This window comes from Monomorium pharaonis, chromosome 7 (assembly GCF_013373865.1).
Source record: "Monomorium pharaonis isolate MP-MQ-018 chromosome 7, ASM1337386v2, whole genome shotgun sequence".
Taxonomy (NCBI): domain Eukaryota; kingdom Metazoa; phylum Arthropoda; class Insecta; order Hymenoptera; family Formicidae; genus Monomorium; species Monomorium pharaonis.
The window spans coordinates 4,704,874-4,732,657 of NC_050473.1; the positions used below are offsets into that span (position 1 = coordinate 4,704,874).

General features: G+C 32.1%; 3 protein-coding genes and 1 long non-coding RNA gene across 7 annotated transcripts in view; all 4 read left to right on the forward strand.

Moving 5' to 3' along the window:
- Positions 1 to 10,311, forward strand: part of LOC105839507 (transcriptional activator protein Pur-beta) — a 45,327-nt gene extending 35,016 nt beyond the window's left edge. For both annotated transcript variants that reach the window (XM_012685860.3, XM_012685861.3), the window contains exon 7: positions 3,524 to 10,311. In XM_012685860.3, the coding sequence (XP_012541314.1) occupies positions 3,524 to 3,769 (246 nt within the window). In that variant the 3' untranslated portion in view covers positions 3,770 to 10,311. The remainder of the gene's footprint in view (positions 1 to 3,523) is intronic.
- Positions 10,312 to 12,881: 2,570 nt separating this feature from the next.
- LOC105829609 (deoxynucleotidyltransferase terminal-interacting protein 2) lies at positions 12,882 to 14,804 on the forward strand. The gene is made up of 2 exons (XM_012668614.3): positions 12,882 to 13,168; positions 14,079 to 14,804. Exons 1-2 carry the CDS (start codon positions 13,069 to 13,071, stop codon positions 14,747 to 14,749), a joined length of 771 nt encoding a protein of 256 aa, XP_012524068.1. The 5' UTR covers positions 12,882 to 13,068; the 3' UTR covers positions 14,750 to 14,804.
- A 1,811-nt stretch (positions 14,805 to 16,615) lies between these two features.
- On the forward strand, positions 16,616 to 23,095 carry LOC105835328 (nucleolar protein 14 homolog). The gene is made up of 7 exons (XM_036290176.1): positions 16,616 to 17,225; positions 17,304 to 18,281; positions 18,364 to 19,213; positions 19,282 to 19,411; positions 20,524 to 20,691; positions 20,784 to 21,286; positions 21,521 to 23,095. The coding sequence occupies exons 2-7, from the start codon at positions 17,435 to 17,437 to the stop codon at positions 21,765 to 21,767; spliced, it is 2,745 nt and encodes a 914-aa protein (XP_036146069.1). The 5' UTR covers positions 16,616 to 17,225; positions 17,304 to 17,434; the 3' UTR covers positions 21,768 to 23,095.
- Positions 23,096 to 25,412: 2,317 nt separating this feature from the next.
- On the forward strand, positions 25,413 to 27,300 carry LOC105835486. 3 transcript variants are annotated; one of them, XR_004964170.1, is made up of 3 exons: positions 25,413 to 25,966; positions 26,231 to 26,306; positions 26,392 to 27,300. It is a non-coding gene; the product is annotated as an uncharacterized LOC105835486 (long non-coding RNA). The 3 variants fall into 3 exon arrangements; XR_003625260.2 differs by lacking the exon at positions 25,413 to 25,966 and having other exon boundaries at positions 26,132 to 26,306; positions 26,392 to 26,630; positions 26,711 to 27,300; XR_004964169.1 differs by lacking the exon at positions 25,413 to 25,966 and having other exon boundaries at positions 26,131 to 26,306.
- Positions 27,301 to 27,784: the final 484 nt, after the last annotated feature.

Here is a 27,784-nt window from a genome sequence, read left to right on the forward strand (position 1 = left end):
TACTCTAAATACTCTTCTAGTACTTTTAGATAGGATCATTAAAACAATATTTTTTTCATGTTGCGGTGTCACAGAAAGTTAAGAAACTTTATATTTTCAAACTGCTATTATTTTGAGTATTTCATTGATATTCTTACTAATATCTATTAGGAACTTTAGTACTTTTTGAAGTGCAAATAGTACTTTTGATAAAATTTCCAATTTTTTAAGATGCGGTGCCGACTCGACACAGGCGAAAAATACTTCACCATTTTGCGATTTTCATAATAGTTAATGAGCTATTAATTTAAGATAGTCAAATTTATCTGACCTACTACTAAATGCAAGCGTGTGAGATAGGACCATCCGGCGGGATACGTGTTAAGTTATAAATATAACAAATATAAATATAAAAATTGGGAAAATATAAAAATTGGCCAATTAAAAAAATATTTTTTTAATAAACATTTTGAAAGGATCCCGCACAAAACATGTGGAAAAGTGGATAGAATTGAAATTTTAGTATGATGAAGTTTTAACTGTCCTAATCGAAAGTCTCAATAACCGAAATTCAAAAAAGTCTAGTTTTCGAGATATTGGTATCAAAGTTGTGTCGGTAGACATTTCTGAAAAGATATGTACAATTGGGCGTATCCAAGCCTTCTGTATGCATGATATATGAATGTGTAGATAGAGATGTAAATGCATGTACATCTTCAAACTGAAATGCTGACGATCCTAAAACTGTCTAATACATATAGGCTATGTTTCAAAATTGCTGTCAGAGCTGGCAGCACTGCTAATACCATTCCAAAATCTTTGAGTATATATACATGGAGGAGGAATTGCTATGGTTTCATGTAGACCGAAAGTGTGTCCAAGATTTGTGCGAGAAAGAAAGGTATATCATGATACTCACTTTCTCTGCGTATGCGTTAATATCATTATCTGCACTGCAGTTTCAACACTTCTTGTGCACTTCTTGTGCACTTTTGTACTTAATTACGAATTGTATGTGTGTGTGTGTGAAACATACAATGCCAGCCATTGTACATATAACGTTTGACGCAGAGAGAGCAAGTATCATGATATACCTTTCTCTCTCGCACAGATCTTGGACACACTTTCAGTGCTGGCATTCCTCCTCCATGTATATACTCAAAGTCCAAAATGCATCATAGCACGCTGCGGCAGTACTGTTGAAGAGTAGTGACGTCATCGATTTTGTCGTCTTTTGCTGCCGCTACAGACGTGAGGCATCTACAGCATTTTAATGGCGACTACCATGGCGAACAAACAACTGATATATTAATTGGCGTTATAAATAACTCATAACTTTAATCAGTTTAATTTATAAGAATTAGGAGTTCTCATCATTCATATCTCCAATAATAATGTTTTTTTTTTTAAGGCATGATGTACTTACCATACTACCATACTACCAGATTTTTTTAAATAAATGTGGACTTAATAATTCCAACAAAAATCGAAATGTTAGTCAACTGAGACTGTGCAAAGTGTTAACATTAGGATGAGCAAGAATATTGGATTTGTATTATAAAATATCTCGAAAACAAGACTCTAGAATTATAAATTAAAATTTTTTACATTTTATAATTTTACTACAAAAATAATTTTGTATACAAAAATATTAAAGTATAATAGTTATCGAACATTTAATAGTTTATAAATCAATAGCTTATTTTATACTTTATGTCAAAATATGCTAGAATAAAATATAAAAAACTATGTATAATTGCTTTTGTAACTGTATCTTACAATTTTTTTACAATAATTAAAGAAATCATATAAAAAATGTTATGTAATGTAATTTAAAAAAATAGTACATTTTTATATAACTTTTTTTTTAAATTACATAAAGAGATTTTATAATTGAATATAAATTTTATTTTTAATTTTATTCAATAATTTTTATAATTATTGCCAAACGTCTACATAACTTTACAATAAATTTTTAGTTCTTGGAATTTGCTCGTAATAATTGTATATTATTACCATCAAATCTGAATTACTAGACTCATTAGAATCAAGTGCTAATTTTTTCTATTTTTAAATAAGAATCTTTTTCACATGCCTCTTCATTTCGAGATTAGGTCAATTATACTGTTATGCTATTTATTTCTGCTCTACTGTCAGCGCTGAAGATAACGTTCCAAATTGAAATTCAGATTTGCAGTTGCACCTATAGCATACTTACTGAAATTGGAACACAGTTAGCATCTTTTTATGACGTTGTGTTTGTAGCGCTAGCAGCAATTTTGAAACACATTCAAAACAAAACCTTCAAACGTGTTACAAAGCTCTAAAAATAGGGCTTTTTCATTCATGAGTCGTCATCGACGATTTCAACTTTGACATCAAATATTTCAGAAACTAGGCATTGTCTGAATTTCGATTATTGAGACTTTTGATCAGGACCATAGAGGAATGAAGTAACAGGAGGGAGTGTTAGGGCGAGAGGGGTAATACAACTGTGAGAGGCGAGATAAAGAACCTTGGCTGCCCTATTCTGATACTCTATGACATCAAACACAATATCCAACATATACCTTTATATATATATATATATATATATATATATATATATATAAAGGTATATGTTGGATATTGTGTTTGATGTCATAGAGTATCAGAATAGGGCAGCCAAGGTTCTTTATCTCGCCTCTCACAGTTGTATTACCCCTCTCGCCCTAACACTCCCTCCTGTTACTTCATTCCTCTATGGTCCTGATCAAAAGTCTCAATAATCGAAATTCAGACAATGCCTAGTTTCTGAAATATTTGATGTCAAAGTTGAAATCGTCGATGACGACTCATGAATGAAAATAGGGCGAGGGGTATTGGCAGCGGACGGAATGGAGGAGTGATCCAACAGTCAAGTCTAAAAGTTTAAGTGTATATATATATATATATATATATATATATATATATATATATATACACTTAAACTTTTAGACTTGACTGTTGGATCACTCCTCCATTCCGTCCGCTGCCAATACCCCTCGCCCTATCACACTCTCTCCTGTTATTTTATTCCTCCATGATCAGAACAGTCAAGACTTTATTATATTCATATTTCAGCCAATTCTATCCGAGAACACTTTTCCACGTGTTTTGTGTGAGGTCGTTTAATTGTTTATAACAATTGTTAAACTTTAAATTAAAAATGTTTTTAATTAGCTTAACAATCGATAAAGAATTTTATTACACTATACATAATAACGACATAAATTTTCATCAAAAAATATTTTTATTAAAAGTTGTTCGAGTTATCATGCCGACATTAATGAAAAACGTAATGATTTCGAGTATACATGCACTTATATTGTTTATAACTTTGTTATTTTTGTGACTTTTGCATTGATTCTTTTTGTTATTCTTTTTCGTTATTCTTAAGAAATGGTTTTAAACAAAATAAATTTGTTGAAAGTAAGAACCTTTAGTTCTTATCTGTAGTTCTTTAAAGAAATTAATGTTGTACATTTAACAATATATAATGCAAAATTGGACTACATTCTTACAGGTAAAAACGAACTTTAGGACAGCCATCACTGTACCAGAAAAATCCTGGGCTCGTTTTCGTGATATTTTCGCAGATTATTGCGAGAAGATGAAGGAAGGCGGCGGTGGTGTCAGCAGCAGCAGCAGTGGTGGTGGAGGAGGAAACGTATTGTCCGAGGGGAAAGGCTCGGTGGCGCAGGTACCATCGCCATCCTCGAATACGCAGCCTAATCCCAATCCAAATTTAGATTCTCCCCTAATCAAGTGAAAAAGGCTTTAACTTAACTCGAACATTTGGGAATTATAACTCGTAAACTCGTTTTCAAGTCATTAAGCGAAGTAACGGAACTTGTCAAAGTCTATGCCATCGTCGTCATCGGCTATGACATCGACAGTCGGTCATCGGCATTACCGGTATAATCATCGTTACGTCGTCATCGAGACCATTTATCGCCATTATCACCGTCGGCAAATCATTGCCATCGTCACACGTCGCATCATCACACTTGCCACTAAGCGCAAACACCAAAATTCGCCTGAAATATGATCATTGTATCGCAGAGAATATCAACCGATTGTTGAGTATATTCATACAATCAGATTTGATAAAAGAAAAAAAAAAGACAAAACCGGATGCGTGACATGGTTATTAATATAAAATTGTTAGAACGTAAAGACAAGGAAGACAGGAAAAGAAAGGGGCTAAATGATGATGACGATACGTGTGTGTATGTGTGTACGTATGCGTGTGCGCGCGTACGTGTTGCATGTATCTGCGTGTGTGTACGCGTGTACGTGCGCGTGCGGAGGGAAAATGGTTCACTGCCGCTCGTGCGACTAACACAGAATAGATAATACACATTTTAAAAAAAGAGAAAGAAACAAAAAATGCAACGGAAAATCGAGAGTATGATTATCGAGCGATTATCTTTTTAGGCGAACACGAGTTGCCATTGATTAACGTTATGAGTACTACCGTTCATTTCCTGTCTCCATATAGACGCATATTTGTTTGGTTTCACTAATTTTCGTATTGTACATTATTCTTTTAATCTTGAGCGTTTAGACACGCACACGCATTCTGCATTTTACGTGTATGAGTTGGACGGATGAGAATTTTAAACGGGAAATGAACTGTAGTGTAGATCACGTTGCAATTGAATTTGATCGTTCAGAATTTATGAATAAATAGTTGTTATATTAACGATTATATCACGAGTAAGTGTAAAGGAGAAATTGTGTGAGTTGTCGCGAGAGAAAAAAAGGTAGAAACAAAGATCTATTGTATCTATGTAGGCAGTATGTGTGTAAGTCTCTTTCTTCGATTTAATCGAGGAAAGATCTCAAGGTCGCTGGTAGCTTTGGCGAATATTTGTCGAGAAAATGTCGCAAATTGGATATAAATAAAATGTTGCTAAGTGCGATTTCATTACTTTTGTTTGACGGTGCGATTTATTACTGTAATAAATTATTAAGTTGAACAAAAAAAGTATATATACATAAGAAGAAGCAAAAGAATAAAAATAAAGATCGCATCTTTTATTCTAATATTTATATTACTGTCTGCATCACACGATATCGTACATTTATTTGAAATCTGAACATCTCTATTAAAAATAAACCTCACACACACACACACACACACACACACACACAAAACATGGGTGAAAAAGAATGAAAAGATGCTAAACGAGAAAATACGAAATCATTAATACATATTAATATGTATATTACACAAAATTCATTATATATTGCGGTTTCTTTTGTGAATTTGTATGAAAAGTACGCATACAATCATACATACATAAAAGCTTTCAGAAAATGCAAGAAGCGCACACACACACACACACACACACACACACACACACACAACATAAGTACACTTAGAGAAAAGTATTCTGTAACTATAATTGAATATAAGAAATAATTGTAGTTTGAAAATCTTATTTTAAAGTTATCACTACTATAATGTTAATTATAGCAGTAATAATAATGTACAATGTATTACACTGACTTAAAAGATGATTGTAATTACCATTTTATGTATGTGGAGTTGGCATCAAAAATGATTAATTTATAATCATTTTTTGTGCCAATTGTATTTATATTATGGTAATTACAACCATTCTTTTTTCGTAATATTGTATGTTACTAACATTGAACTAGTAATAATTGTAAGAATGGATTTCTAACTTTAATTATTTTACTCGTTCAATTATAATCACAAATACCAATATTTTTCTCTCAGTGTGCATACAATATTTGTATACAAACTTGAATGACAAACATGCAATTTCGGCACTTTCCACTGAAAATCCACAAAATAACGGTAATCGTATTTCACCATGAAAATTGTATAATTCCATCGTAAAGAATGAACGATACAAGAAATGGTGTGTACGTGTATGTTATTAAGTTACATAAAAATTCACATGCGATGATCAACTTCTAATACAATTGCATATTAGGTATGTATTATATGAATGCATAGTAGGTATTTATATAGAATCTATGTAGCTGTATAATTGTAATGAAATGCCAATGTCCGCGGACCTAGGCAGCTGTGCGAATCCGACGATGTATGATTAATTAAATTGGGAATCATGTTGTTAGACCTACAATTGCTTAGGCCCCTCCTGCCGGACACAGGAAGAAAGATAAAGTTATATCGAACGATATACAAAAAAGGAGAAGTAATATTTCAAAACAGTCGAGACTGAGAGAACAAGGAAGTAGAATAACACAATCGAGTTATCTTCCAAAAAAAGGGAATCTTAACATGTTTCAGTTCTGCAACGTTATACTAATGTCAATAATGATAAATATACAATATCCTTTCGCTTTTGTTTCTCTTCCAAATAAACAAATTGATCGAAATCTATACATTATTCGCACTGGTGCGAATAAATAACAAGCAACGTGTATAAAAAAAGAAAAAAGCACATAGATACATATTAAAAAGAAAACCTAATTGGAAATAAGCATATTTAATTGAATTGAGTGCATAATCATTTTCGAGAGAGAATATATGAATAAAATTTTATTTATTTTATAGCGATAAACTTATTTCGATTTAAAAAGTTATTTTTTATTTGCATTTTTTTTCTAAAATTGCGATTTCGGCTGGTCTGAATTTAATTAGCATGTAAGTTTCGATGAATATATTAAATATAAATTATACAATAACAAATTTTCAAACACGCACGAGTGGATAAAACATTAAAACAAAAACTTCGAAGTTTTATCCGTTATAATTTATATTTTTTCAATTTAATTTTCGTTCTAGCATCTTTTAAACATTACTGTGATTCACACACACACACACACACACACATACACACACACACACACATACACACACGCATGCATATGGAATGAATAGATTGAAATTATCCAATCTCCAATAAATCCTAAAAGATATGAATGTCTTACTAAAATGTTTCAGATTAAATTTACTTAATTTTAAGTATAAATCTATGATATCAACATAATATTGCGTTAGATAAAAGCAGAATATTTCGAGGTTTTTCTAAATTATTGATATTTTTAAAAATAAATTATATCTATATATTTTTTAAATATAAATATCAAAACTATCAAAAAATAAAATTATTAATATAAATAATTATCAATAATTTTATCCTATACATTTTAATCAAGAGAGAGTAGTATTTTATACCAACTAAACGCGCAGCGTAAGAATTTATTACTCCCTATATAAAACATGAAATATCTCGTAAACCATTTATTTTTTAATAACTTTATCTGAATAATTTTGTATAATGATGAATGTAAAATTACGAAAAGTATCGATTGATATTAAAAATAATGTAATAAAATAATTACATTTTTAATAAAAGTACATTTGCTTATTGCACTTGCATTGTACCTGCAAAAAATAAGATCATTAACTGAGTTTTGTTATTCTATGTGTAAAATACAAAATATTAAGCTAAAGATATTGAAAAATAACGACTTTATGAGATGTTTTAACTTTGCATTAGAATACATATTGAGGTGAAAATAAATATTTTGTATTCATTTTTCAATAATTTAATATCTCTACGCATGACTAATAAGAAGAATCCGATTTATATACACGCGATTTTTATATAAAACGCGATTTAATTTCAAACAACTGAGATACTCTTCGTATCTGGAACAAAATTGTTCTAACTACAAAATTGTTTCCTTTGAAGTTAGCAAATTTTATCAAATACTTATTTTATATTATTTTAATTCATATTTTATAAGGATTTATTGGTAATGATAATTTCTAGTAACTCACCCTGTGTGTACATGTGTGTACATCTAACATATGTTGACAATCTTTTTTACATGATCATACTTTATATTCATTTTTTATCACCAAATTTAATTGATTTTTTTTTTCAAGGGTGGAATGGGATCAGAATTATTTGTGCAGAAATATTGTACAGTATTCAAAGGAACGTTGTAAAAACAAGAATGGCAAAGAAAAGTCATAAGAAAATCGTTCAAGATGGCACAGATGGTATGATATTGTGATCTATACAAGTTACAAATCACAAAGCATCCATAAGTAGTAAATATTTAAGATATAAATATATACATAGACACACACACACACACACACACACACACATATATCCTTCTATGGTGACTAGAGAAAGGTGAAGACACTGTCTTATTAAATGAATACGCGCAATAGCGCGTACGAAACACAAATGTGTTATTAACAAGTGAGGACAACTACAAACGTACCTAACTAAAGCAGAAAAATAAAATACAGAGAAAGAAAAAACAAATATAAAGAAAAACGTAAATGAAGAGATACCGTCTCATGTGTGTAAGAATAAACAAAGTAATATAAAATAAATGAAAGAAGAAAAAACATGATGCTCCTGCCACGCAGCGAGTCTTTAGACAGCTTTAAGAGAATAATTATAAATAATAAAACAATTATTAAATAATTACGATGAACTTTCTATATGTTGAATCGTGTCTAGTGAGAGAAGTACTATCAAAGTAAAGCAACACAAAAAAATATGAATACTACTATTGCCACACGTAAATTAAATGCATTTTATATGACTATTGATTAGTTATTTCTGTCGGATGTTCTTTTGTTTTCTTTTGTTTTCCTTTTTTATTTTCTTTGGTAATACATGTAACAAAGAGAGGATAGTTACGGAGTAGCTTTTAGTGTTTCGTTTACTGTTTTACAAACATTTTATGAACATTGCGCAATTGGAGAACGAAGGATCTTTTTTGCCGGGGTGTTATAACGCGTCTGCAAGGAAATGCCAGAGTTCCATATACTTTGTGTTTTTATATATTTGATTACATACACCACCACTGTTATCCATTGTCACGCGCTATTATTGTCACGTAGAATTTTTATAGGTATGATGCGTAGCGGGCGACAGTTATGTGTAGCGACCAACACACCAACATTTGCGCTCTAAATAGGATTGCGATCTATGTCTTTTGTTGCGGGACGACTCGTCAATCGCGATATCTTTCTCGCTGCGCGAAGTTATGATTTGTATCGTAAAAAAAATTAAGAATGAAAACCGCATCGTTGCTGCGATTATTCTTATTCTTATTGTCATTATTATTATTACGATTATATTGTCATTATTCTTAATATTACGATTATTCTTCTTATATTATCACTATGATTAACTATTAATACTTTATTATCAGAACACTAGTTGTGTACTGATATCATTAATTATAGTGAGTTATGATGAATCGATCTTAGAGTGGACCGATTCTTTTTTGTTTCTTCCTTTAACATTTATTATGAAAATGTTTAGTTGAGTTTGAAATTCAATAGCTTCTTTCCGTTCATCTTCTTATTTTTCTCATTCTCAACTTGGATTTCAATCACAAATCTTCCTTCTCTCTTCTCGTCTGTATTAAAGTAAAAAGATTTCCTTTCCCATTTTTTTTGACTTGCATTCCGTTCATTTTGAGTAGTTTGAAATTCTGGTCTTTAGAATTGAGTATTATGTCACAAAAGAGAAAAGAGGGAAACGCGTAATATTGATAAATGTGCGAACTGAAAAGAAAAATAAAGAGAAAAGGAGAGAACCATTTCGACATCGTTAAATTAGACATTACTTAGATTCAGCAATTGAGCATATCGAGCAGAGTTAATTATCTTTCGGCGCGTTGCGTTTTCCTTTTTTTTCTCCTCCTGGCACGCTCTCGCGTGTGTGCATGCGTGCGTGAATGTTAAATTTGTGTACATGTGTAAGCTCGACAATCGAAAACGAGCGAGCTATTCTTTGTAAGGCGAGACAAGAGATTGAGAAAAAGGAAAGCCAATCGCAAGGACGATGCGCCGTTGAACATGTCAACCCTGCGATCCATAAGGAAATTATATCGCAGATATAATACGTGTCCTTGCGAATTATTACATTAAATCAATAGGGTATGAGAATCAAAGTTTGTTGTTGCAGAAAAACAATGAGAATTACTGCGATTGGCCTTTGTATGTCATTTGATTTATTAAAGGTAACAATCTGTTGCAAACTTTCAAACTTTTTCATCTTCCCACATGCACGACACGAGTTCTTTTCAAGCGTCCGTCACGTGGTGCATCCGATTAAAATGAAATCTCATCATTCTGTTATTTCGCAACACATCGCGTAAAACATTTTCTTATGTTGTAAGATGAAATTGCCGTCGTAAAGTATGATTTAAAATTCGATAAAATCTTTACATTAAGCGCAAAAACACATGCATTTGCGGTGCATCGTCCTCGGTATAAAGAACTGTTATGCAAACAGATACTAAAGAACATTTAACGTGGGAAGAGAAGAAATAAACATGAAAAGTATTAATTTCCTTCCTAAAAATAACTGTAGGACTAGGAAATTCAATGAACTCAACAAAAGAATGTAAAATCTGATTGATTAAAGATACCAAGATTTCGGGAGATTTAGATTTTATAATCTCACAAGCTTAAATATATTAAAGGATTTGAATATTTCACAATTTTGTAGATTTAAATTTTTGTTGCACAATTTTTTAAACATATTTTGCTGAATTTTAGTACTTTATAATATGAAAGTTTTGGGTTACAAAATTTAAATTTTAGAAGTCCAAACATTTGGATTTACTATTTCAATATGAAATTTTAAATATTAATCTGTGGCTTATAAGAGGTTTGTTTTTATTCCTGCACTGCTGCACTAGTGCAATAAGTTAGAATGAGAAAAAATATATTTGTCTTATTCTAACCAGAGAGGAACCTGAGAGCAGCCACCGCGGTCTTTTTCGTGCGACCGATATTTGACTAGCATCAGCGCCAAACGTGGATGTAAAGTCTGTTTTACATTAATCGCAAGCAGCTAGTTGCGACTTGACATCCAATAGGCGCTTAGTTTCTAGTTAAAGCTCGACATTTATTAGGTGTTGCAAATTGCAACTGGCGACTGCAATTAATGTAGAACGGGCTTTACATCCACGTTTGGCGCTGATGCTAGTCAAATATTGGTCGCACGAAAAAAGCCGCGGTGGCCGCTCTCAGGTTCTCTCTGTTCTAACTTATTGCACCAAGCAGCAGTGCAGAAATAAAAAACAGACCCAAGATGCATTTCTTCAGTAGTGCGATTCTGGCTGCGGTCCACTTGACGCTACAAATGCTTTGAAGCGTTTAATTGATCAATCGAAACAAAGATTTTTACAAATTGACCAATCAAAGAATGCTTCGAAACGTTTGTAGCGTCAAGTGGACCGTAGCCTGTGTAACTCGTTAAGAAGTATCGGTACCGTTAAGGTGCCTTTTCACATTGACGCTTCACGCTCATTTTCAGTTAAAAAACATCACGTGACTATAAATGACGAATGGGTATCTTTAGGGAGTGTTCCCACTGAGCGCGTCACGCGTCGCGTCGTCCTTCGCGTCCAATCTAAACGTTTATTATATTTTATCATAATAAAATGGGACGTTTTGATTGGACGCGAAGGACGACGCGCTCGGTGAGAACGCTCCCTTAGGGTATCATTACATTTGTCCAATTTTGAGTGTGTTCGAGGAGACGCTATTAGCGCTATCAGCATCAGTTTATCCTTGTTCTACTTTTAATGAGTAATGAAGACTGCTGCTGGTAGCACTAAGGCCTGGTCTACAATAGACGTCGTAAGTCGTATCGTAAAAAATTTAACCAATCATATTCGCTTTTCTTCTCTCTTTCTTCTCTAAGATCAACTATGATTGGCTAGATTTCTTACGACATGACTTACAACATCCATTGTAGACCAGGCCTAATAGCGTTTCTCCGAACGCACTCTTTGGCTAATATTATTAGGCCCGTATTCAGAACGCGCTAACAAAAATGTTAGCGCGTTGTTATCCAATAGAAAAATCTTTTTTATAATACAGATTCTTCTATTGGATAACAACGCGCTAACATTTTTGTTAGCGCGTTCTGAATACGGACCTTAGCCTTTGTCGTATGACGAGTTTATCGGACGTAGCGATTGGCTGCCAATAAGTAGCCAAGTGGGGAGACTTTATTGGCAGCCAATCGCTACGTTCAACAAAATCAGACAAATGTAATGGTACCCTTAAGGGCCATCTACAATGGAGTGTTTTAGTCGTAACAACGCTAAATCTACGACCATGTTGTCAATAATATAAACGACGTAGCAATAATATACAAGCCGGCTATCATAGAGAGGTGACTAAAAACTAAGGCCTGGTCTACAATAGATGTTGTAAGTCGTGTCGTAAGAAATCTAGCCAATTATAGTTGATCTTAGAGAAGAAAGAGAGAAGAAAAGCAAACATGATTGGTTAAATTTCCTACGATACGACTTGCGACATCCATTGTAGACTAGGCCTAACCCCGAACACCTGAACGCTCATCGTGAGCACCCACTGAATTGGCTCAATGTCTGTTGTAGGCCGTAATTAGTAAAACAGTACGTAATGAAAATATTGTCTACGACTACTGCTACGGCCTACAACTCTCTATTGTAGATGGCCCTTTACGTTATGGTTACGTCAATTCATGGGTACGTTCCGTTTCACGCATGATACGCATGATGCATCGTTCATCCTTGTTGTTTGTCAAATGTTAAATAAGGATGAACACTGCATTATGCGTATCATGCGTTGAAACGGAACGCAGCCCATGTGTCAGGGCCTTAAGCAACGCTGCTTTTTATTGGATGGAGAAGGGGATAAAAACACTTTAGGTCTGTTCGCGTCACATGCCCCAACATGCTCCTATTCACCCCAACGCACTCCAATACGTTGATTCCGATGACGCCAACCTATTATATATGCGTTGGAGTGAGTAGGAGCATGTCGGAGCATGGCGACGCGAACAAACCATTTGCTTCGCTCGCATGAAATTGCACTTTTAGAGTGCAAACCTCGAGTGCAGCTAAAACGAACAGGCCATATGTATGTGACATGAGACCTGTCCACGCCTATATACAGAGATTATAATTATTTGATTTGTCTTTATAAAAACACGTGATTGAATTATTTTCCGTTTAGATTGGAAACGTGTATACTACCAATATACGAGACAAAGAAGAAAACTAGAAAAAATAATATTCGAAATGGACATAATAATTGATACGAGAGGTAATTCCGGACTAACAAACAAAGACCGATTAATAGACAGTGATGATGATGACGATGTGGAAATTAAAACCACCGGTAATTATGTCTGCATTATTTTTTTTCTATGAATTTAAGATTTTATATAGAGATTATTTTGTTAATTAAGATTATTATTATATTATTTTTGATAAAATAAATGTTTACTGTAACCTGCTCAGTTTAAATATCGTTACAAATACAATATTTAATCGATGTGTTCTTGCATTAAAAAAATTTCAAAAGAAAAAAGTGTCGCTCTGCCCCAAAAAGCAAGATATTAATCATTAAAGTTGACAACTCTTCAGGATACCGACGAAATATAACGACATAAGTACTCTCTGTGGTCACATGCGCATACATTTTATTTACTTACCACTGGAAACAGTGTACAAAATTTAAAATGTTTGAATTAAAAGTTATATTAATATGTAATGAATGTCTATTACTATACTTTATATTAAAGTCGTGAATTTTTAGTATTGCTTTACTTTATATTATAAAATATATACAGATGATGGAGGATGCAGCTCTCCTATAGAAAGGGTGGAAGTCTGCATCGTATATACTTTACAATGCGAAGCAAAATAAACTGCCTTTGTCTAATAAGGTTTTAATTGTCTAGTATTATATATATAAATTTTTTATGCATTTTAGTAAAGACACTAAAATAGGACATATTCATGTCCTATTTTGATATAATGGATATTCTAATGGTATGACGGATAATTTGAATAGTCATTAACTTTAAAGATTAATATCTTGATTTTGGTCAGAGTGACAATTTTTTCTTATAAAACTTTTCTTTTAAGCAAATCAATTATGTGTATTTAACAATAATTAAATTAAGCAATATTTATGCATTCCATTCTGGAGCAAAAAGTTAGACTAATATAATGTCATTTGTTGCACAATTTATCAATTGCACAGTAAATTGAATGTCATCAAAGAATTTTTTTATTACATGTAGATCTAACAAGGATATATGATATGGATTTTCTGGGCACTAAGAGAAAAGAACTAAAAAGAAACAAAATTATTTCTAGTAAAGACTTTGATCTTGAAAAATTTGAAACTGATATGGGTTGGAAATTTACAAAAGAAACTTTTAAACTAACGGAAGAATTAACAGATGTAACAAAAGAGGTCAATCCATTGGACAGGATTTTAGAAAAGAGTGTTATCAAATCTGATTTTGAACAGTTGCATGTAGTACCTCCTTATGAGTTTAGTAAACATCAATTGGAATTACAGAAACAACGTGAGAAACGAAAGATGGGAACTGGCTCGGGATGGTTTAATATGCGTGCACCTCAAATAACACCAGAGATTAGACATGATCTTGAAGTACTGAGAATGAGATCAGTGTTAAACCCAAAACACTTCTACAAGAAGAATGACATGAAATCATTACCAAAACACTTTCAAATTGGCAAAGTCATTGATTCTCCAATGGATTTCTATTCTTCACGTCTTGTAAAGAAGGAACGCAAGAGGACAATCGTTGATGAACTCATAGCAAATGCAGAATTCACAAAATACAACAAGCGTAAATATAAGGAGATTATTGAAGAAAAACAAAAAACGCATTATAAAGCGCACAAACATGCGAGAAGACTTAAAGGGAAAAAGAAGAAATAATATATTTACAGAATTATTTAAAATATTTCTTTTTTGTTCTTCAGTATAAAAAATGTCAATATTATGTATTTCTTGAAGATATATGTGTATATATATATATATATATATATATATATATATATATAATTGCAAATAATTGATAATAGAGAAATCTTTGGATCCCCTATCTTTATTTTGATAAGTTCGCACAATTAGGGAAACATTTAAGTTAAAATTTAAGATATTAGATCAATTGTGTTAAATATTTTATATTGATGTAAATATTGAATATCTAAATTTTTATTAACTTTTAACAAAAATTGTAAGATTTTCTAAATCAAAATATAATGATAAATATTACATTAGTAAATTGTTTATATATTTAAATGTTGTTTTTTGCAATTATTTAAGCCTTTAACACAATTTATACAATATTGATTATACAGGACCAAATTTTTTTTCATTTACAAGAACCAGAGGAGGTCCTCTATATTTTTTTGTAAATCACAAAAATATGTGATTTACGCCCGATTTCTTCACTTCCCGATAAAGTTATCCGGAGGATAAATCTCAAGTTTAACCAATCACGTTCATGGATCTGGTAGTTTATCTCCTGGATAATGTTAACTGCAAGATGACGACATGAAGAAATGAGCATAAACCTGTTTAAGGGTGTCGTGTAACATGTGGTCTGTTCTTTCTAGCTGCACTGTTGCACCGGTGCAATAAGTTAAAGTAAGACAAGTATATTTTTTCTCATTCTAACTTATTGCAACAGTGCAGATAGAAAGAACAGACCAAGTATCTCTAATTGCACCAGTGCAACAGTGTAGATAGAAAGAACCAGGGGCTCGATTCTTGAATTCATTCGCAAGAAAACGTATGCGCAAATACCCGCTCTAACAGAAAAGTTGCAAGTTTATTGGTTGAAAGTCATACGATAGCCAATAAATTTTCAACTTTTCTGTAAGAACAGAATTTGCGAATACGTTTCTCTTGCGAATGAATTCAAGAATCGGGGCCCAGTAGTTAATTGCATGTGGTTTGTTCGCGTCGCCATGCTCCGACATGCTCCTACTCACTCCAACGCATTCTAATAGGTTGGCGTCATCGGAATCAACGTATTGGAGTGCGTTGGGGTGAATAGGAGCATGTTGGGGCATGTGACGCGAACAGACCCATGGAAATCATGGGTCTAGTTTCCACCGATGCATTAATTCGCTCCTAGTACGGCGTAGAACCAGATGTAAATCGATGGAAACGTGACTGACTGCGCTCATTTCACTCTCGATTCGATCTACACGCTTTGTGGGAGTGATAGCGAATTGACACCAAATTTATTTGGTGGAAACGGTTGAAACAGGATCGAAGTAAATAGTGCCAACCTTTACTTTTTAGTATAATAGTTACCATTTATTAGGTTATATTTTCTCAAAAAGAAATCTAACCTTAGTAATCGAAATGGAAAATAAACGAGATATAATTTTCGTTTTTTTGACACTTTAATGTATGTAGGCTATTCAAAGGTTATGTTTGTTAATATTCAACAAGCTAAGTTAAGTTGGTTCTACTGAAATATCAATTTTTCTCACTTCTACTTGACTTCCAGTGGAAACCGACATTAAATTCGATTCGCACCGGAACAAGATCAGGGCCCCTATTCTTGAATTCATTCGCAAGAAAACGTATGCGCAAATACCCGCTCTAACAGAAAAGTTGCAAGTTTATTGGTTGAAAGCCATATGATAGCCAATAAATTTTTAACTTTTCTGTAAGAACAGAATTTGCGAATACGTTTCTCTTGCGAATGAATTCAAGAATAGGGGCCCGGATTGAAGACTACGGTGGAAACTAGACCATGGTTGGGTTCGGAGAGCACGCTTTTGGCGCTGTGAGCGTGCTCTTTTTTTCGACATTCACTGAGCAACAAGGACTACGTTTACACGTCGGGTTTAACAACATCGGAGTTATAAAACTGGCCAACTACAGCCATTCCTCGGAAGAATGAAATGGTTATGATTGGACAGCTCTAGAAGTATTGATGTTATTAAACCTGTTTAAAGGTGTGTAAACGTAGTCAAGGATAGAATGATACTTTTAGCGCTAATAGCGTCTCCCCGAACTTAGCTTATGTATCACGTTGCCAAAAATGTTTATTTCTTTCACCGCTGCAACCATAGACCATCGACATAAAGCATGGACTGCGCATTTCCTGAAAGGCCCTTGAAAAGTGCCCAGCAGACACTTATTAGAAAGACAGAGACGTGATCTGGGTTAATTTCTTTCTCTGTTTAGACAGAAACAGCGCTTCACCCAGACCAGTTGCTATCTCTCTCTTTTAGTCGGACATGTTTTCTCTGCCATCGCGCAATCCATGCCACATGCCATCACATGCTTTATGTCGATAGGTTTGAGCACGTGTATAGAATTGTTGCAAAAAGATTTAATGTTTTATATATATATATATATATATTTATTATAAAAGTTAATAATATTAGTAAGTACCAAAATACGTATAACAGAATTACTTATAAAAATTTTATAACGATGAAGTAATTTGTTATTTTATGTTCAGTGCGGAATTGATGGTTTTGGTAAATGCAACACTTGAAAAATAATATTAAAACGTGAATTATACAAAATTAGATTATCTTGCTTTGATTTTTTTATGGTAAATGATATTATTACGCAAAGCTGTTGCACAAAATGGTTAAGACAAAAAAAAAGAACTTGTCCGAAACTGTAAAACAGAAAAACAAAAAACGGTTAAATCCGTTCGAGGTGCACATTAATAGAGATAAACAGAAAGTGCTAGGTCGAAAAAGTAAAAATGATCATGGACTGCCAGGAATTTCACGAGCGAAAGTAATTAATAGGCGTAAGCAGAGCCTTCTCCAAGAATATAAATTGCAAAATAAAGACAATGTTTTCTTAGATAAACGTATTGGCGAAAAACACTATGCTATGAGCACAGAAGACAAAGCGATAGCGAGGTTTGCTACAGAGCGCATGAGAGCATATAAAAAAGAGAATATTTTTAATTTAAATGATGAAGTACTAACACACAGAGGACAAACTCTCGAGGAGATCGAAAAGTTTGATGATCCTAGGAGTGATGATGAATTTAGTGATAATGACACTATTAGTGGCAAGCTGAACAAAAATTTTGTAGAAAACGCTCATTTTGGTGGTGGCACCTTATCGAAAGCAGATTCCACATTATCTAAGAAGAATCTAATTGACCAACTCATTGTGGAATCGAAGAAACGAAAGGCGGAGAAACAAAAGATGCACGAAGAAACAATCAATCTCACAGAGAAGCTCGATTCTGAATGGAAAGACCTCTTACCCTTTATGTCCAAAAAGCTAACGGAGGATATTGACGAGATCACAAAACCTGACGCCTATGATATCGCTGTACGGCAATTAAAATTTGAAGCCAGAGGTAATCCATCTGAGAAACTGAAATCAGAGGAGGTGATTATTCAGGAGGAGAAAGAGAGATTAGAGAGACTTGAAAGCGATAGATTGGCAAGAATGAAGGGATTTATAGGTGATATAGTTAATAATTATAGTTATAAATATTTATAAATAATATTCATATATGTATATATATATATATATATTATTTATAGGTGATATCAGTAATCAATGTTGGCATAAATCTGCGGATGATCTTGAGGATGATTTTGTAATGGAAACCATTGAAGATAACGATGACATTAGTTTAATACCTTCTGACGTCAGTAATATCAGTAATGAGGAAAATAGCGATAAAAATGATGTTAGTGATGATGAGCAGCAGGAAAATCAATTAGAATACGTTGCTGCTAAGGAAACAATTAAAAACACAAAAATTAAGAAGAGTATACATTCAGAATTATCTGAGGCTAACAATGAATCTAATGCATATCAAAATGATAAAGATTTAGAGATTGAAAATTCAGATGATGAGAAAGAGTCCAACGACGATCTTTCAGATCTAAAAATGTCTGAATTATCTAGTGAGGATGAAATTGAAACGCAAGTGTTTGTGAAGAAACGTGAGAAACGTGTTATGTTTGTTAATGATCTGATAAAAGATATTAAACGAATAGATCAGTCAGATAAAATTTGTCTTACATCAATATTGAAACAGAGCAATAGTGCACATATACAAAATTTATCTGACAAAAATAAAAAGCAGCAAATCAAAAGTGATCTCTTGAAGCGTAAAGAGATTATGGAACAGGCACGAAAAGAATTACCATACACATACAATGCTCCAGAAAATTTTGAAGAATTGGAAAAATTGTTGAGTTGTCACAATGTGGATTATCAATCAGTGATCGTAGATCGTATAATAAAATGCAATCATTGGACATTAGATAACAGAAACAGAGAAAAAATGTCAAATTTATTTGTATACTTGTTACAATACATAAACAACTGCACTTTTACAGAGAGCGCTGACGATTTAGTTAAATGTTTCCAAATTTTTAATAGGTACTGATTACACTTACTAGTCTTATAAAAATATATATTGCTTATTAATATGTATAACTTTATTTCAGATTATGTCCTTATCTTTATGACTTAGCACATATGTACCCAGAAAATGCGAAAACCTGTATGCAACAAGTAATTAAGGAGAAACATAATAAATTTGAAAAAAATAAGACAAGATATCCTGACATGGATACGGTAAGTTTGTATGTGTGTATGTTCTACATTGATTTACATAAAATTCAGAGTTTAGAAATAACTCGTTACTTGTAATACAGTTACAATTAGGATTACTTTAATTTATTAATTGTAATTTAACTGTTTCTTTTTTCTATCTATAATTGTAACTTAGTTACATTTTTTAAATAACTAGGAACTAAATTAATAGTTTCTTTAATAGTTATTTTATATATTTCAATCACGTGTTTATTCGCGCCATTGCGCTAGTTTGTGGCGCAGACATTCTGACAAAATAATTTCTTTGTCAACTTGTACTTTTTACTGAAAAATTTTCATAGTAAGCTTTAATAGACAATGTCTTTAAATATGAGAATATATCTTAATAAGATAAATAAAGGAGAGAAGAGGTTATAAATGATCCTTCTTACCATTTTGTTTTATTTAAATAACTCAGTAAATATTTACATAATATAAATGTATATTAATGGCAAATTAGTATGGAACATTTATACATACAAATATAGTTAATGATAAATCATCCAACAAAATATTATTGATATTACCTTTTCAGAAATACATACTTAGTTTTTCTTAATTTTAAAAGACATATTCCTTTTCAATGACTAATTCTTAAAACACAATATGATTATCTTTTGTTCACAGAGAAATAATTTGTATTAGCAATAAATCTCTATTTATCTTTTGAGATATCACGATGTTCCATATTACATGCATTATACATATATACATTGTGATATCTCGAATAATAGAACGTTCAACTCACAAAGCATATTATTATTTACATTTGTCTTTATTTTCAAATGAACAAGCGAGTAAGAAGCGCACACCTGAGTGTCAGATAAAAACACTTATTCGTTAATTTTAATCTGCTTTCCTGCGAAAACTATCCGATATCAGATTTTGCTAAATGCAATTTTGCTAAATGGAAACAGTTATTTTAATATCACGTCTTATACTCCAAATGCGCGAATTTTCAAACATCTTATATAAAGATATATATAAATAAAAAAACTTTTTGCAAGAGATAGAATTGTAACATAATTTTAAGTAATGCCTATATTACTATTTTTCTCTATGCATATAAGATTTATAAATTTATTATTTTTCAGCTGATATTTTTTAAATTAGTATCCTTGTTGTTTCCGACATCTGACTTTAGGCATCCTGTTGTTACTCCTTGTTTAGTATTTATGTCACAAATATTATTAAAAGCTCACATCAAGAAATATCGAAGTGATATTTCAAAAGGTCTCTTTATATGTACTCTCATATTAGAAGTGAGTAATCTATTTTACTTAAATTTTAAGATAAAATTAAGAAAATACATGTTCTTTTTACATTAAAATGCATTAATTTTTTTTTATTACAGTATACGGTATTAAGCAAGCGATTTGCACCATCTGTGATTAATTTTTTACGAGGCATTATCTATATAGCGACGCCTGCAGAATTGACACAAAAAATAAAAATTATCTCACCATTTAAAGTTATGTGTAAAGCTTTGGTGATCAACAAGACAGAAATTATTCCAGACACAATTGATCCAAACAGCGCACATATGTTTGCAAGTGATTTAATTGATGAGGAATTAAATAACGAATTTAGAATAAGAGCTTTACTGATTACAATCAATTTGATTAATGAATTTAAAAATCATCTTCAAGAATTAGAAGCGGTATATCCGATATTTGAACATATTTTTCAATTATTAAAAATAAATAAATTTAAACAATATTCAGCAAATGTAAGAAATCTTATAAAAGAATTGTGTAAGAAACTCGGATTCCTACGAAACAAGAAATTGGAATACATTGTGCTCGAAAAGAAAAGACCAAAACCTTTAAAAACATATGAGCCAAAAATAATGACAGTGTAACTATTATATATTTTTTTATTTAACTTACAATATTTTTTTTATAGTGTTTTAATTTACAACAAATTTAAAGCTTTTTGTAGATTTTTATATAATCAATTTTTTTATTTATGTGTATGCATGCATGTGTGCGTGCGTATGTGCGTATATGAATGTGCATGACAGCGTATGATTTATTATAAAAATATTAATAGTACAATGATACAATGCTATTTAAAATTTATTTTTTACAGATATGATGGAAAACGACATAAATCTATGTCAAGAGAAAAAATAGAAAAAGATAAATTATTGCATAAGTATAAGAGGGAGTTTAAAGGTGCAATTCGTGAAATGAGAAGAGATCGTGACTTTTTAGCTAAAGTACAAATTGGACAGCAAATTAAGAGCGATGTTGAACGCAAACGTAAAGTGAAAGAAATTTTCAGTGAGGCTGCCATACAACAAAACGAGCTTAAAAAAATGAAAAAGAAAAAGTAAAAGTCCAGAAAAGTATAAATAATCAAAAATTTTATAATAGATATTTGTGTTACAAGTGAAGAAAATCTGCTATTTTCTTCAAGTGCAAGGAATGAATCTGCGAATCAAAAATGAATACATTCACAAACATAAGTAAGGAAATAGTCGATCCGCACATGTAACATAATAATTCTTGTTACCTTTGCGTCGAAGTATAGTCCGTGAGTGTGAATTGATATGTTATGACTAGGGTTCGGTTAGGTTTGCGAAAGCGATGAAGCATCGAGAATAACCATTTGCATATCGCGAGATGGCGATAAAATATCGGTAAAATTTGCAAGAGTTAGCATATACGTGTCATGAGATGACGTGCCCATAATACGACGCAAGTGTCAGAATGAAGGGAGAGATGTAAAATGTGCGGAATTTGATAGTCGTGCGAAAATTATTTCTGCACGACTTTTCCACACGCTTGATTGGTGGTGGAATAAGTTGCTTGTACTTGTGAGAAAAATGTTCATGTACAATCGGTTACTTGGCGGTCAGTAGGCCATGAAAAGGAACATTTTCGACGCATATGTAACAAAAATGTTTTTTAATGTATAGTGTGTACGTAGTGTATATGCGTTTCACACACTTCATATATTTATTATTTTTTAAGGATATGACGAATTCGGTTGGGTGCACCAGTGCGCCCTCATTTATAACGTTTTCTACTGGGAAAACCGGTGCAGCACCAGCGCTGTGGTAGGTTTCGATGAAAACTCCACTAGCACAATAATAGTGCAGGTTTAGTGTGGTTCAGTGGAACACATCATTAGACAGGTTTAAAAACTAAACAATTTCATTGTTATAAAGTTTACTAAAATAATGTAATAACATATACTTTAATGTAATACCTTAAAGCACGAACATATCTATTTTAATTTGCACTGGCATCTTCCAACGTCTCGAAAGCCGGTAGAGCAAAAGTTGCACTCGGTGCAATTTGTTTGCATCAATTTTGTCAGTAGAACATTAAACACTGAAAATATGTGAACTGATTTTTACAGTGGAACAATAAAATTGCACTCAGTGCGCACCAGTGTTGCACTAGTTTTCCCAGTAGAAAACGCTATTAGTGTTTCGTATTCTGTTGGCTTGTATTCAGAATGGGAAAAACTAAACTGCACTAGTGCGCACTGGTGCACCCAACCGAATTTGCCAAGATTTTTGATTATTTAAAAAATAAATTTTTTTTAGAGAAATTCCAAAATAATTTATAAGTTCCAAGCAATTAAAACACTTCAAATATAAAATGTATTCTTTATTGCATCCCCTCAGGATTTACAATCTTACAAAAAAAAAAACAATCATTTACTAACTATAAAGACTAGAACCAGCAGTGTGATTCTGTAACTCGTTAAGAGGTACCGGTATCGTTATACAGTTGTTGCGCAGATATTTTATATGGTAAAAAAGCTGCGCAACGACAGTATAACGAAACCGATACCTCTTAACGAGTTACAGAATAGGCCTACTGGGGTGCTATTCCGTAACCACTTACCGACAACTATCGTTAAGTATCGTTAAGTATCTTTGCGCACGTATTTTGATATCCTTTCCTTTCCTTTCCTTTCTAAAAAAGGGCATGGCATCGATACTCGCATCTCTCGAAGTATTGTTGTCGCTTTTCCGCGATGCCGATTAAACGTGTGTGAAGTTAGCATCTCAAAGTTTAGCATCTCATAAAAATACTGCAGAATTACTTGCATAGTTTTACAGTTCTTGATAGGTTTCAACAATAGTTCCGTTGAATTATCTATTTTAATTAAATTTTTATAAATGAGATGCTAACTTCCAAAATCACATAATAGCATCTCACCGTATTTCGAATATACGACCACAGAGAAGACTAAATCTATAGAGTTCTATCGTTTAGAGACGTCCTATCAATAGTTCTGATGATTAAATTAATGAAAAAATAATTTTTTGTTACAAAACATACGTATATATGCGTGTACGTCTGCGCACGTGGATTTGGTGTAACTGGCATCTCAGACAAAATTAATTAATTTAAAAATTTTAAAAGTACTTTTCAACAACTATCTAAATGGACAACTTACATTTATAGGTCTAGACATGAGATGCTAGTTGAATATCGACAGTTCTATTTCTTTTAACGCAGTTCCCATATAGATACGAACGCGTACAATAATTTTCTAAAGAGTTTCGGTAATATAAATAATTAAAACATTTTTTAAATAATTATTTTGCCCAGAAAACTTGAATTTTGAGGGCTAGACGTGAAGTGCTAATCGAATATCGACAGATCTATTTCTTTTAACGCAGTTCTCATATAGTTCCGGACGCGTACAATAAGTTTCTAAAGAGTTCCGGTGATATAATTAATTGAAACTTTGTTTAAACAATTATTTTGCCCGAAAAACTTGAATTTTGAGAGCTAAATGTGAAATGCTGTTCAAATATCGACAGTTGTATTTATTTTAACGCAGTTCTCATATAGTTCCGGACGCGTACAATAGTTTTCTAAAAAGTTACGGTAATATAATTAATTAGAACATTTTTTAAACAATTATTTTGCCCGAAAAACTTGAATTTTGAAGGCTAGACGTGAAGTGCTAATCGAATATCGACAGATTTATTTATTTTAACGCAATTTTCATATAGTTCCGGACGCGTACAATAATTTTCTAAAGAGTTCCGGTGATTTAATTAATTGAAACATTGTTTAAACAATTATTTTGCCCGAAAAACTTGAATTTTAAGGGCTAAATGTGAAATGCTGTTCAAATATCGACAGTTGTATTTACTTTAACGCAGTTCTCATACAGTTCTAGACGCGTACAATAGTTTTCTGAAAAGTTACGGTGATATAATTAATTAGAACATTTTTTAAACAATTATTTTGCCCGGGAAACTTGAATTTTGAAGGCTAGACGTGAAGTGCTAATTGAATATAGACAGATTTATATATTATAACGCAATTTTCATATAGTTCTGGACGCGTACAATAATTTTCTAAAGAGTTCCGGTGATATGAATAATTAAAACATTGTTTAAACAATTATTTTGCCCGAAAAACTTGAATTTTGAGGGCTAAACGTGAGATGCTGTTCAAATATCGACAGTTCTATTTACTTTAACGCAGTTCTCATATAGTTTCAGACGCGTACAATAGTTTTCTAAAAAGTTACGGTAATATAATTAATTAGAACATTTTTTAAACAATTATTTTGCCCGATAAACTTGAATTTTGAAGGCTAGACGTGAAGTGCTAATCGAATATCGACAGATATATTTATTTTAACGCATTTTTCATATAGTTCCGGACGCGTACAATAATTTTCTAAAGAGTTCCGGTGATATAATTAATTGAAACATTTTTTAAACATATTGTGGTCGTATATTCGAAATACGGTGAGATGCTATTATGTAATTTTGGAAGTTAGCATCTCATTTATAAAAATTTATTTAAAATACGTAATTCAACGTAACTGTTGTTGAAACTTATCAAGAACTGTAGAACTATGCTGGATGCAAGTAATTCTGCAGTATTTTTTGAGATGCTAAACTTTGAGATGCTAACTTCACACACGTTTAATCGGCATCGCGGAAAAGCGACAACAATACTTCGAGAGATGCGAGTATCAATGCCATGCCCTTTTTTAGAAAGGATAATTATTATTGCAATTGTTGTTTTTAAAAAGTAAAAAACTAAATAGCGCGCGCGTAGCGCGCGCCTGTGTTGTTCTAGTATGAAAAAATATGCGCAACGATACTTAACGACATCGATAGTTGTCGGTAAGTGATTACGGAATAGCGATCCACGAGACCGAACTAAGTTTGATTTTGCCTCCAAAAGTGAGGCAAAAATCTGTTAGAAATGTAATTGTGTTTGCTGGATTATTTATAAATCTATTATTTAACTATACATATTTCATTTTTCTGACATCATTGAACTGATCTATAACTTAAATATGTATTCGTAAACATAATTAAAATATTCATCATGAATCATCACAAAATGTTAGTCCACGTACGATCTTCGAGGTCAAGCAACGTCAACGGCGGTTAACAATTGAATGGGCGACCGTTTTTTCAATTGTAGAAATAAGCTATAATAGCTTAACTAAGATACGACGACTGTAGCTTAATTGATTGAAACATGTATAGTCTACTCTCCTAAATTATCGTAGAAATTAAGCGATTCTAGACTGGTGAGTTGAATTTATGAAAATTATTGAATAATGCAACCATAATTTTTTGCTTTCAAAACCTTAAGCAAATGTTTAGTAAATATTTAAAAAAGAATTTATTTAAACGTTAAATAAATGTTTATTAAATAATAAAAGAATTTTTTTTTAATGTAAAATAAACATTTTTTTTCATAAGAAAAAGGGGATTTATTTTATTATTTAAATGCTTTTTAAAATGTTTTAAAAAATGTTTCTTAAACATTTTAAAAAATATTTTTTAAACAGCATTGTACTCATTGGGTATGGTCTGAGTGGTCGCCAGATTTGTGTAAGCACAATTGCAGTGGAAGATTTGTGCAATGTGAGTATAAGCTAGACGAGACATATACTCGAAATATTTTCTAAAATGTTTTTGTAATATAATATTTTACATTGGTATGTTTCAGAAATATTGCAGAAATCTTTGAGCAACGATTACATTTGAAATGATCACGGACATTGAAACATTGCAGAAATGTTGCAGAAACGGTCATGAAATATTTCTGTGATGTTGCAGTAAAAGTGTAATATTTCAAATAAAATGTTTTAGAAATATTACATGCTGAGTGAGTTAATTCCATGTCACCGGTGCAGAATTTATGCCACTTTCCCAGAAGTTCTTCTCCAATGCATCTTAGTAGATACGGTCTTTTATTCTTATTCTATAATCATCTTATTGATTCTTCCAAACTTTATTTCTATATAAACCATTAATCGATCTTGCAGAGGCGGTTTTGGACAAAGAGTAGCAACTAGATCATATAACAACATGGCATATAACAGATTGGCATACGACGGATATTGAAGTACGTTTTGTAACTCATGACGATCCTGCGCTCGCTGGACAACAATATAAGCTGCAGTCATCTGAGGAATTTTTAACGCATGGTACTGTGACCCTTCATTAGGTCGGAAATCCAGAAGGGGCCTTTTAATCTGAGGAATTTCAGTAAATGATTGTGTATCGTTTCTGATTTAGTTAATATATTGCAAAATCAAATTATATATGCGATATTTTATATGCATCTTTTTGATTTCATTTTTTTCTAAGAATGATACATATTTATTTGTTAAGGCGGTTATGGTGATATATACATTTATCTACCTCCTGAAGATCGAGTTGTAAACCTAATATGTAATCAACTAGGGTCTGTGGTACCGTCACGTGACAAAATCGAGTTAATGATTCTAGGTGAAGACCGTGAAGTTGTGGCTTCTGGAAAATTTATACTTCTTTCATCATTTTTTTACTTTTGTTGAATAAATATCGTAAGAATAATTGTTTAAATAAAAAATTAAGTTAATATTTCACTTAACTTGTGTGGAAACATTTTTACCATAATTTATGTGGTTGGAATACAAAAAATGCATTATTTGTTTTTATATCAATTTATTTTACAAACAAGATGAATATTTGGAATACATAATAATTGTGGTACAAAAACACATAAAAATGTTTTATTTTGGCAAAAAATTCAGAACACATTGTAATACACTAGCGTTCTTCTGCGTAATTGGGACTGCGTTCCGTTTCAACGCATGATGCGCATAATGCATTATTCATCCTTGTTTAACGTTTGACAAACAACAAAGATGAACGATGCATCATGCGTACCATGCGTGAAACGGAACGTACCCTGGATCGGTTGGCCTTAGCGTCGATTTCGTTGCCACTCCCCTCCCATCCCCACCCCCACGCTCTAACTATTCACCGATCACGTACCGACATAAAGAACATTCATTATAATATTCATTATTAAGTTAGTTGAAATTAGAAAACTATAAAATTGACTGAAATAG